Source organism: Penaeus chinensis, chromosome 38 (assembly GCF_019202785.1).
Source record: "Penaeus chinensis breed Huanghai No. 1 chromosome 38, ASM1920278v2, whole genome shotgun sequence".
Taxonomy (NCBI): domain Eukaryota; kingdom Metazoa; phylum Arthropoda; class Malacostraca; order Decapoda; family Penaeidae; genus Penaeus; species Penaeus chinensis.
Window position 1 is genome coordinate 6,885,401 of NC_061856.1, and position 11,992 is coordinate 6,897,392.

The window sequence follows — 11,992 nt, forward strand, 5'->3', positions numbered from 1 at the left end:
GATAGGTTTACTTTTTCTTTCTTTCTTTCTTTTTAATGATTGGAGAAAAGGAAATTTTAAAGTTTTTGTTTCTGGTAGTATGAAGAGTGAATATCAAGATAAGATCATAGTTTGTATTACTGAGAGCTATATATGATTTAATGTTAATGTCATTATTCAGGGTCTACATAGGATTTCTCTTGTTTGTGTTTGTAGCTATACCAAAAACTTCATAGTATTTAATGGTTATATATACAACTGATTTTGTTTTGCAACAACACACAAGGACAGAAAAACACTGAGATTTGTTAACTAAAGTCCTTTCAGCCAAATTAGAACAGGCAAGTAATTCTAGTTTCATTGAGTCTTACTCATCCTTATGAAATATGATTAAAAAAAGTTATAAGCTAACCAAAGCTTGGATTCTGCTTATATATTCAGTTTGGCTGATGAGACCATACTCTTCACTTGTAGAAAGAATTGAGTGGAACAAGTGTTTTCTATGTAATCTTCCATTTTTAATGATGGACTTGCCTTTGTAGATTATTTTGAGAAGATGTATTATGATTATAGATTACATCTGCAGTATATGGATACAGTAGAATTTTGTGCTCTTGTGGCACAAATATTTTGCAAGTATTTCTATGTTCTCTTGAAATCTGATGATACATTTAATATGTATCTTACAGGAGGTCAGGGTGGGAGTAGTAGTACTCAACAAGGTGAGGCTTGTGGTGTGATTTGCAGCCCCCCTTTCCTCTTATCCTTATCTATTGATATTGTTAATAGATATACATATATATATTTTTTTTTATCATCCATTCAACTTGTTTTCCTTTTTCGGCCTCCATTTACTCCTTTTCTAGTTGCATTAAAGCCACCTTTACTTCAAATTTCTTCATTGTCTGCTGAATGAATGCATGCAATAAAATTGTCCCTTTAAGAGATATTGCTGTTAAGAAGAACTTTTGGTGAATTATGAATTTGCGCGCAACTTTCAACCTCTACAAGACTGGTCCAGCTGTTTAGGCGATAAATTAAAAGAGGTTTTTCAAAGGCAGAAGAGACACAGAAAATTAATAATAAAGCTTTTGAGTGACATTACAAGATCATCCCATCTCTTGTGAATGTGTGATGTGACTTGATGACATGATTTACAGGTGGTTCAGGTGGATTTGGAGGTGGCCAACAAGGTGAGCATTGCTATCCCTCCACCTTCCACTTTCCACTTTCCACTTTTCATTTTCATATCATTAAAATCCAAAGGTTTTTTTTGTTGTTTTTTATTACATTAGAATAGAACATTTTTGAGTTCATTAAAAAAGTATTTTATGTGAATTTTACTGTATTGTAACTGTGTGCATTTTTACTATTAACCTCAGTGTGACCTTAATAATGCATTCAGCATGGGAATCCTATGATGACATGTTTTAAACTTGCAGTGTCTCAGATGGGATGATGATAAGGCATTGTGATTGTCTTGATGATGGATAGAATAAAGAGGCTTAGGATGCTCAAAAAATATCACTTGATTGAGCTTCATAGTGCGTGAATGACATTTTCCAATATGTCACTCCTGCAGGTGGTTCAGGTGGCTATGGAGGTGGTCAGCAAGGTGAGCTTTACTAACTCTCTGCCACCTGCTTTCCATTTTCTTTTGATATCCTGATTTTTTTTTTTTTTTTTTTTTTTTTTTTTTTTTTTTCTCCTTCCTTTTCTTCTTCTTTTTCTTTTTTTTCTTCTTCCTTTTCTTCTTCTTTCTTTCTTTCTTTTCCTCTTTCTTTTCTTCTTCTTCTTTCTTTTCTTCTTTCTTTCATTTTCTTCCTTTTCCTTTTTTATTTAGTTTTTTTTTTCACTCTAGTTTCTCCCCCCAGATTTTAGTTTCATTTTAATGTCCCTTTGTAAAAAATGAATGTTTTCTTTGGTGTTGATTTTTTTTTTTTTTTTTTTTTTTTTTTTTTTTTCTTGCCATTTAAACATACAGAAGTTTGTGAAAATAGCAATTTAATTATACTTTTTTGTTGAAAAAGAAAAAGGAAAGAAAAAATATATATAAACTATAGTATAATTTACTTCATTTGGAATTACTGTTGAAGTGAATCATACTTTTATTAAATGGCTGGCATATTCTGCTCAACAGGTAGTCAGGGAGGCTATAGTAGTGGTCAACAAGGTAAGCCTTGTGAACCAATAAGTTCAGTGGCCTTTTTTGCCCAACCCTACAAAGTGTATAGACGTGTGCGCATCTGATTTGCTAGAATCCATAGCATGGACTGGTTGATTTTCTTTCTTCCTTTCTTTCTTCCTTTCTTTCTTTCTCTTTTAAGGGACCTTTTTTATACATATACGAGACAGCTGAAATGGCCCTTTGAGAGTTGTTTTGAACAATGGTAATGCTGAAATACCTTGTATAATGACCAATGCTTTCTGAATACCTTAGTTTTGCTTTGCCTTTCCTTATATTTTGATTAGGTGATTAATATCGCTGACATGAGTTTACTTGTGATGATTGTTCTTAATAGAAAATGAAGACGAAGTGATAACTCGCATCAATACTGTGTGAGCATTTGTATGTTTCTAGCATTACTGTACATTTGGTTGTGATAGTTAATATAATGTTGATGGGTATTTACGAGGAAAATTCAGGTATCTTCCACTTTAAAAAAGGCTTTGAAAAAAAAAAAAAAAAAAAGAATGTAGGTGACTAGCAAAAGATACATTTATTCCTAGCATTCTTATATACGTTATGGATACATGCTTTCTCTAAGAAATAACTGGAAGCTTTTCCCTCTTCTGAAAGGAAAACTAGATGTTTGTGATAATAAGAGTTAGGTTTTGATAAGTGCAGAATTTAGATATATTGATATATGCAGGTTGATACACTTGCTAATTTTATTGTTTTACCTTTATACTTGTTACAAAATAGTGGAAGTGGATGGACATGTATTAAGCCAAACTAATTTTTTTTTTATCTTATTTTATTTCTGAAACATAGGTTATTGAGATAGATTTAGGATTATTGGTAAAAGAACATGCTGGCAAGGAAAGAAAAAAAATAGAGTATGAGATTATAAGCAACAATTAAGTCTTGTGCAGTCACTGTGGCATGTAAAATTTTTAGATCAGTGACCATAATAATGGGCTCCTTTGCATCAGGAAAATATTTTCTTAAATCTAATAAATATATTTTTTATTATTGTTGTTGTTTATGCATATGTGAGGACATGTTTTGATTAATATAATTTTTTCTGTGCTTGATTACTGAAATTAACATTTTTAAGGATGTGTCAATATCTGTGACAGGACTTCCTATATTTATTTGGCCGCTGATATGATTCTCCATTCTTCTCTTGGAGTTTATTTGTGCTAATTATTCTTGTGTCCCACAGGCTTTCAGGGAGGCTTTGGAGGCCAAGGTGAGCCTTCTCTGAACATTTGAGTCATTCCTGAAATAGCCATTTTAGGGAGCAGTGTTTGGGTGTTGTGGCACTTGTGTGTGTGTGGATGGGTGTGGATGTGGGTATCTCTGTTTGGGGTATCTCGCTTGTTGCAATGAAGAGCGTTCATTGCAGCAAGTGTAGAAATGATATGAATGAAAATGAATACCTTACACTATGTATGAAGTATTTGACTGATTTTGCCTGTATCTTCATCAGGAATGCGTGTATTTTTGACAGAGATATAATTGAAAGGAGATAGATACAACCACTCTTTTGAAGATATTCATTCACATTCATTGTGTATGTGTACATTTTAGTACAAGGAAAGAGATGAATTTTGTGGGTAGGAATGAAGGTAAACACCACATTTAATTGAAATATGAAATATATAGGGAATCAGTCAATGCTTTAAGATTTAATATACTTTAACCCATAAAGGACACACAACCTCAGGCTCTGACACAACAGTGCTGTAAGCAATCATTTCTGTGTATTCCAGTTAATTTACATAGGAGAAAGCTACAATGTAAGACTTGAAAACATCAGTCATTTTCTTACATCCTGTAAAACACTGGTACAGTTCACACAGCACCCTCACTTAAGCATGTTTGAATATATGGTTAAGCAAAAAGGGTATCACTGTTTACTCCTAAGTTAGCTGCACAAGGATTAGGGAAAAATAAAAATTTATGGGGAAGATGCATATTGAAATGCAAGCATTACTGGCTTTTCACATGCAAGCCTACCAAAAAAGAATGGACAGAATATATTGAGTGTATTCTGTATTATGCCCGACAGGTAGTCAAGGTGGATATGGTGGTGGGGGACAGCAAGGTGAGCCTTGTGTTTTAGTGTTCTGTTATTCTTGATTAAACGATAGGCTGTGTGTTAGTGACAGACCTGTAGCTGGCCATGCTAACAGTGAATTATAAATAGGTTGTATTTTTATATGAAAGTAGAATATTTCAGAGAATTTTGAAGGGGAGGATATGAAAATATATGAATGCTTGTCTAATGATACAGTTTGACATATGAAAAGCATATGATGCTTTTTTATTTTGATTATATATATAGTTTTGAGGGGCATGAAAACCTAGGAAAGCAAATGTTGAGATGTATCACTTGATGCAGAAAATACTGCACTTTTTTATTTAACCTGTTAATTCAGTCCTAACAAAGGCTCAAGAATCATATCAGCAAAATAAGGTTATTTTCTTACGAGCCCATCCAAAGAGAAAATTGAATATTTCATATACATTTATTGTGTGCTACGATATATTCTGCAGGTGGTCAAGGTGGATATGGTGGTGGTGGTGGTGGACAGCAAGGTGAGCCTTGTGATCCCTTCCCCTCTCTCTCTGTCTCTATCTGTCCATCTGTACTGCCTCTTTATTTCCATCCCATTGTGTCTCCCTCTTTTCTTTTCTTTTTTTTCTTCTTTTCCTCTTGTACATTCTCTCTGTGTGTGTCTCTCCTCCTCTCCACCTTAAATATGAACCAAATCAGTAAATGAAACAGTTATGGATAGACTTTGAATGCAAGTGATCTACCAGTCTGAATTGATAAACCTGCCTCAAACATTGGCCTTCAGAATCCAGTAGATACGAATTGATAAAGGGTGGAGATCATGTGTGGGAAAGTTCTTAAAGGGAATTTTATGCAATGGACATCAAATTAGAAGACCGATACCAAGATGTGGTAAAATCAAAGATGAATTAGAAGAGAGGAAGCATTTTTTCACTTCAGAATAGGGGGATGATAAGTACTCTGTAGTATATATGTGTGTGATTACCAAACCCAAACCCTAAACTGTTATGACACTAATTTGTATATCAGTTTATGTGTGAAGTTGTGTTATCAAGTGATATTTTAAGTGTGAAAATCCAGCTGTGGAAAATAACACTTTCAGAGAAATATATAGAAGTTGAAATATCCTTAATCGTGTGAGTTTTGAAATGCATAATAGTTTCAGTTACATGCTCATGTGAAAAGATGAAAAAAAAAAATCAAATATGCCACTACTCAGAATGTGTTGTAATGTATCTTGCAGGTGGTCAAGGTGGCTATGGTGGAAGTGGCCAACAAGGTGAGCCTTGCATTTCAGTGTGATGTGAGACCTTTTTCTTTTTTTCTTTTTTTCACTTCTGAAACTAGGAAGAAGGCAAGGAACAGTGCTAAACCCTTTGTTCAATCCATTTGAACCTTTGTTACCTAGTTTGATACAAGAGGGTTCACTGTCAGGTATTTCATTGTAAGATTAATAGTGAATTAACTCCTCTTCTGCAGAGATAGTAAGAAAGATCTTAAGTGTTATGCATTTGGTCTTTGGCATTATAAATCTGATATAATTTTTGTGTGTGTGCTTGTAACTGTTGAAAATGTTATGCTTGCAATAGAAACTCCATTTTAACTCTTAGTAATATTTCTCTTAAAACCACTTACCTTCCCTTATAATACCTCATAATTTTAACTCAATGTTATGTCTGTCGTGCAGGCTTTCAGGGAAGTTTTGGAGGTCAAGGTGAGCCTGGAGTACCTGTTCCATCTTGTTTATTTGCAATTTCCTGGAATTACCTGGATAGTCGAGTCAACATTTACAATTCAGGGTTATTAACTGTCCCATGATTTCATCAGACGAGGGAATTGGAATGCCATAGGAAGAGTTTGCCAGGAATTTGCTTCACATACAATAACATCTTGACACATTTCAAGCTTATTAGAGTAATTCTAAGAGGGAAAACTCTCAGATTCTGTGTTAAGAAAATCAGTCTCATAAGAGAAGGGCATAGGACAGATTAAAGGAATATTAATTAAGTATATACTGTGATATACCCTGCAGGTGTTCAGGTTGGCTATAGTGGCGGTCAGCAAGGTGAGCAACATGTTCTGCTTTGCTGTCCTGTTTAAAACATGTTGAGAGCAACCCTTTGCAAATAAGGCTGTCAAGTTATAGGCTTCAGAGCAGTCTCAATTTTAAGGCCATAAAAGCTGTTGCAGAGCATAAAATTTGTATTTTTTTCTTTATATACGTGTCTGTAGTTTTAGGGGGGGGGGGGGAGATTACACACCTTCTCATCATTTTTTAAACCAATCATCTTGGGATGATGTTCTGTGACATCGTCACCTCATGGGAAACCACCCCTCACACTGGGATGATATCTTCGTGTCATGCACAGTTCAGCCTACTAAACAATGAACACTAAACAGTTGTGAGATTGTTTGGGCCTGGCTGTATTTGTTTAGGAGAGACACTTGAAAGTAGGCTTAAAACCTCATTATACCATCATCAAAATTATTTGTGGCACAATTAAGAGTAGAGAGAGCAGGGTGATCTTATGTTTCCAGTACTTCTGGGTTTCCCCTCAAGCAGCTGATTCTGCATGAGCCTCGACACATTGTTCAATATGGCACTGGGGGCTCCCATTGTCTTTAAGTTAGGTTAATAGATATGCAGTGTGTGAAAGATACTCTGGATTTTAATATAACTGTCATAAAAACTATTAGAACTGTCACATGCTGAAAAATGAACATGGTAAATTACTATGCTTTTTTTCTGCTTCTTCTTCCTCCAATTAAGGTGAATATGGCCTTGATGGGTTGATAGGAATGGTTTAATTTTTGGCAGGGTAGTGGTGGTGGTGATGATTTGAAATGAAGTAATGTTATCTAGATCTTTTCCATTTGGCCAGTAATCCAAACCTCTCTTGTACATATTTAGCTTGATTACTATTATCTTATTAGCTGTATTTTAAGTGGGATATGTTATTTTTCACTAAAATATATGAATGTTACTTTTGTTGCAGATTATTTAAATTCAGCCATATTTGCAAATCTGTTGGCTGCCAACCCTTTTAACAATATGATTTAGATATATTAGCTATGACTAACTCTTCTGACATAAATATCTTCTTCTTTCACGTTTTAAAAAGTCACTAATAATCTTAATATATCCTTTTGTCTTGCTCCTAAATAAGATTGTCAGGAAATTGAATTCCAGTTTATCTTGCATTTTGCCAAAAGTTATGCAGAGATAGACTAGTTTAGAAAAATATATAAATGCCTTGAGCTTTCATCCTTGCCTTTGACATTATCTTGATTACCAAAAAGAGACCATATGTATGTGTATATACGCACACATACTGACACACATGTGTATAGGTGAATATAATAAATGGCAATGTTTTAAAGGTCGTAGGAGTAATGTGAATGCCTATTATCCTACAGGCTATCAGGGAGGATATGGGGGTGGACAGCAAGGTGAGAATGATAGCCCAAGGACCTTCAGAAGGAAGGAAAATAATTACCCTTCATATAATGAAATAAGTTTTTTGACACTCTTATTGCTTGCATGCTTGAGGCTGCAGAGCATGGTGACTTAGGACTTGGAATTATCAGTCTTATGGTTGTTGCTGTAGTTCTCATCGTGGTGCTATTTTTTTACCTGTTTTTATTTATTGATTGATTTATTAATGTGTTTCACATACTTCAGTGCGTATTTGGTAATTTGATGCTTGTGAAAATGTGTAATGCATAGTGTTTATTTTTTTTTTATTTTTTTTTTATTATTGTTATTTTTTTTTTTTTCAGGTTCTTATTCTTGTGTTATTGTTTAATATGGAAATAGTCTTTACATTTCACAAGGATATGTCAATAGGTTTTGTTGCAATACTCTAAATGAAGGTTCCATAAGGAAAAATATGTAGCCTGTCTTCAGTTTTTATAATTTGTAGTTGCTTGTTCTATCTCTTGTGTAATTATTTTTACAGTGGTGGACTGATACTTCATCAACATTTGTAGTTTACTTTAATGTCATTTTTGGTTATTGTTAGTGTAAAGAAGTTTCAAATAATCTTAACCCATTGTCACATGGAACAAGTAATGTGCATTGTAGTTTTGTTTTGTGATTTGGGTTACACACAGATGCCTCCACAAGTGCTCATCCAGAGTTAATTAAGAGCCTGCATGACCTCAATATCCATGTTTTTTAATCAGGGAAAAGACCATACAGGGGTGATAGGTAGGACTAGTAATTGACTTTGACTAAGCTCTTGTGGAGCCATCTCTCTTATTAGAATTAATAAACTGAAACCACTGTGGACATGGTATGTATTAAATGACATCTCTGGTGACAATGGGTTCCATGGGTTTTACTGACCTGACTTCTTTCTTTCTTTTTTCTTTTTGTCTTATCTTATTTCCATTTCTTTCTTTCTCCCTTTCTCTCTTCTTTAAGTTTTTATCTTGTTTGTTCCCTGACAGAGGCAGGTCCTCAAGAATCAAAGAGAGGTTCGTGAGACCAACTATATCACATTCTCAGTTTTGCTGTTATAATTAACAAGTTTTGTTTTTATGAAGAATCTAATATGCATTTAGAATGTAGAAAATGGATTCGTGTGTATATTTTTTGCCCAACTGATAGAACCCAGTTATTGATTATCCTTGTATTTGATGTGTATATCAAAAAGGAATTTGAAGTCTTGGTTCGTTTCCTTGAGTTTGATGAATTACGGTAACATGTCTTAACATTAGTGTTAATTGAGTGAAGTTTTGTGCCCTAAGTTTTACCAATTTTGTTTTTACAATTTTTTGTTTAGGTTGCTAAGAGCCTTTGTTGAGCATGAATATAACCTTCCTGTGATACAAGTTGTGAGTTTGGTATTTGCAGGATTCTGACTGGTGTGCAGTTCTGTCTCTTTGTTAATATATGTTAACAGTGTAAAAAGCCTCCTTTATAATACTCTGTGAATACTAAAAAATGTCTTGCCTCGGTGTATCTAAATACATTGCAAATGAATTAAATTGTGACATGCTTGAATTTTAGAAATACATTATTGTCTCTCTCTTCTTGAAGGTGGCTACGGAGGACGAGGAGGCGGCCGCGGAGGGCGAGGTGGCGGCGGCGGAGGCGGAAGTGGCTTCTCCTCGGGAGGCGATCGAGTCCAGGGGGGTTGGAACCAGGGCGGAGGATACAACCGCGGCGGAGGCGGCTACGACAACCGAGGAGGAGGCGGAGGCTACGACAACAGGGGAGGTGGAGGAGGATATGATAACAGGGGAGGAGGTGGTGGATACGATAATAGGGGAGGTGGTGGAGGCTATGATAATCGGGGTAGCTATGACAATCGTGGTGGTGGTGGCTACCGAGGCGGCGGCCACGGTGGCTATGACAATAGGGGTTATGACAACAGAGGCAGGGGCCGAGGGAGGGGGGGAAGAGGAGGTAATAGGTACTAGGGTAACACTTCTAAGACTTCATTTAAGGACCGTTGATAAAAAGTTTTCACCATTGGCTGATCTCTATTGGAAAAAATGTGAATGTATATCCTAGCATGTATCTATTTAAAAAGCATATTCAGCAACAGATGAACAAATTAGGATTTAATCTGAGTAATACCGTTGATTCTCCCAGATTTCTTTTGAAAGCTTTTTGTCAAAGACACTGAACCATGAACAAAATGTCTTCCTGTAGTCATCAAAAAAAAAAAGAGAGAGAGAAGCATTTTTTGTTCATTTTTTTCTTCTTTTTTTGTCTTATTTTTCTCCATTGGCCCCAAGTAATTTTAGACAAAGAAAATGTCTAAAAAGAATGGCCTCCCTCCCCTGCTTATTTTTTATTTATTTATTTTTTTTTTTTTACCCACCTACCCACCCTCTTCTGTCAATATCACCACCATTGATAATTTGTATCAAATGAAGAAAAAGTGTTTTTGATGATCACATCAATAATTTGTTTGTGTATGGGAATAGTGCATGGTTGCACTATTGTTACTATTGATATGTTGTTTTGTATGAGCTTAACCAGTGAAAATACCACAATGGAAGACAGGCGTATTCTGATTTTGTAACATGATGAAAGTCAGTGGTGAACTATGGTAAGAAAGCCAATATCAGTTAAGTATTTATAACAGTACATAGATAAGGTACATGTAAGATTACCGGTGATTTGCTTTTCACTTTTTTTTCTTCTTCTTCTTCTTCTTCTTCTTCTTCTTCTTCTTCTTCTTCTCCTCTTCTCCTCTTCTTTTCTTCTTATTATTTTCTTCTTATTATTTTCTTCTTTTCTTCTTTCTTCTTTTTCTTTCTTTCCTTTTCTTCTTTCTTTCTTTTCTTCTCTTTCTTTCTTCCTTACCTTTAATCTTTCTTTTTTTCCTTCTTTCCTTCTTTCTTTCTTTTACATATTGAAGGAATTATGATTTAAATTTTGACTGGAAGGCAAAGAATTGAAGAAATACACATATTGCACTATTATCAAGTGCCAAATTGTCGAGGCTAGCTTGCATGCCATTGAAACTAATGTTGTGAATTTGCTTATTTAATTTTTTACTTTTTTTTTTATTATCATTATTAAAATGAATTGCTTTGAATCATACCAGCTATTTTTGCATTGAAAATGGCACAAATTTATTTTCCTTACACTCTTCTATATATTACATATGAAAGCAGTTTCCTTCACTTTTTGTATGCAAAGCAGATTCTGGAAAGAAAAGGGAAGGGACATGCTAAAAAGAAAGTCTTAAGCTTTTTACATGTGTACACAAAAGAGTACAGTCTTGCATTTTCATCGCAGCTGGTTTTTGCTTCTGTCCAACAGTAATATATTAATATTTGTAAAATGTAGTCATACCTTCCCTCAGATAAACAAAAAAAATGACATCATATTCAAGAGTACTCCAACATCCGTCTTGTAGCTGCATTCAAATACAGTATGTTCTTTTTAAGCAGATATTGCTTACCAAGGCTGCTTTGGAACCCTTAAGTGTGTGTAATAAAAATGATAATAGAAATATACCAAAGAAATTTTGTTTCATATCCTCAATGTTACCAACAGATCCTCTTATCAAATGCTCAAGGAATTAGTAGTGGCACATGATGAAAATGTGTGAAATTAATAAAGTTCATCTTCTACATAAAATGGGCATGTATTGAAAATATGGAATATTTTATACTTGGTGGCACAGAAACACCCTGAAGGTATAAATATTGTAGATTAATTTCTATGCTAGGCAACATGTGCTTTGGTTGGAATTCAGTGTGCATAGTGATCTCATCTCTTAAAGATTGTTTTGATGCAGCCCGTACCTCTGCTTTCCCCCACCTATCCTCCCTTCACTGACCTTACAGAATCTCACACTTTCTTCACTTGATCTAACCCCTTTACATCACCTTACCCGACCTTAACCCATTCATTCGTCAATTCCTTTGCCCAGCTTTGACAACTAATCAGTAACTCAACAACCTTTCACTACCATTTACTATAGTGCTACATGACCTTAGATGTCTAGCACATTTATTTTGCTTTTAACCATTAACCATTACCCATCTTAAAGATTATTAGGATATTGATGAAAATATTTCTTATAAGACATGGCCCCCCCAATCCCTTGCCCGTTGTTGTCGTGGGGGGGGCTTAGGAGGCGGAGACTGGGACCCAATGCTGGGGAACTCCCCAACCTAGGGACTCGGCCCTCGACTCAACAAATTTTGCATGGTCTTTTTTTTTTCCCCTCCTACTTTTTCCTTTCTGTCCCTTCACCAACCCCTTCTACTATCCACTTCCTAAGGTGTGAGAGCCG

At 35.0% G+C, this 11,992-nt stretch overlaps 1 protein-coding gene across 1 annotated transcript in view; it reads left to right on the forward strand.

Moving 5' to 3' along the window:
- LOC125046189 (protein FAM98A-like) overlaps window positions 1-11,216 on the forward strand; it is a 16,800-nt gene extending 5,584 nt beyond the window's left edge. Inside the window, exon 8 of the mRNA XM_047643891.1 lies at window positions 9,271-11,216. Within this exon, the coding sequence (XP_047499847.1) occupies window positions 9,271-9,653 (383 nt within the window). The 3' untranslated portion in view covers window positions 9,654-11,216. The remainder of the gene's footprint in view (window positions 1-9,270) is intronic.
- The last annotated feature ends 776 nt before the right edge of the window (window positions 11,217-11,992 follow it).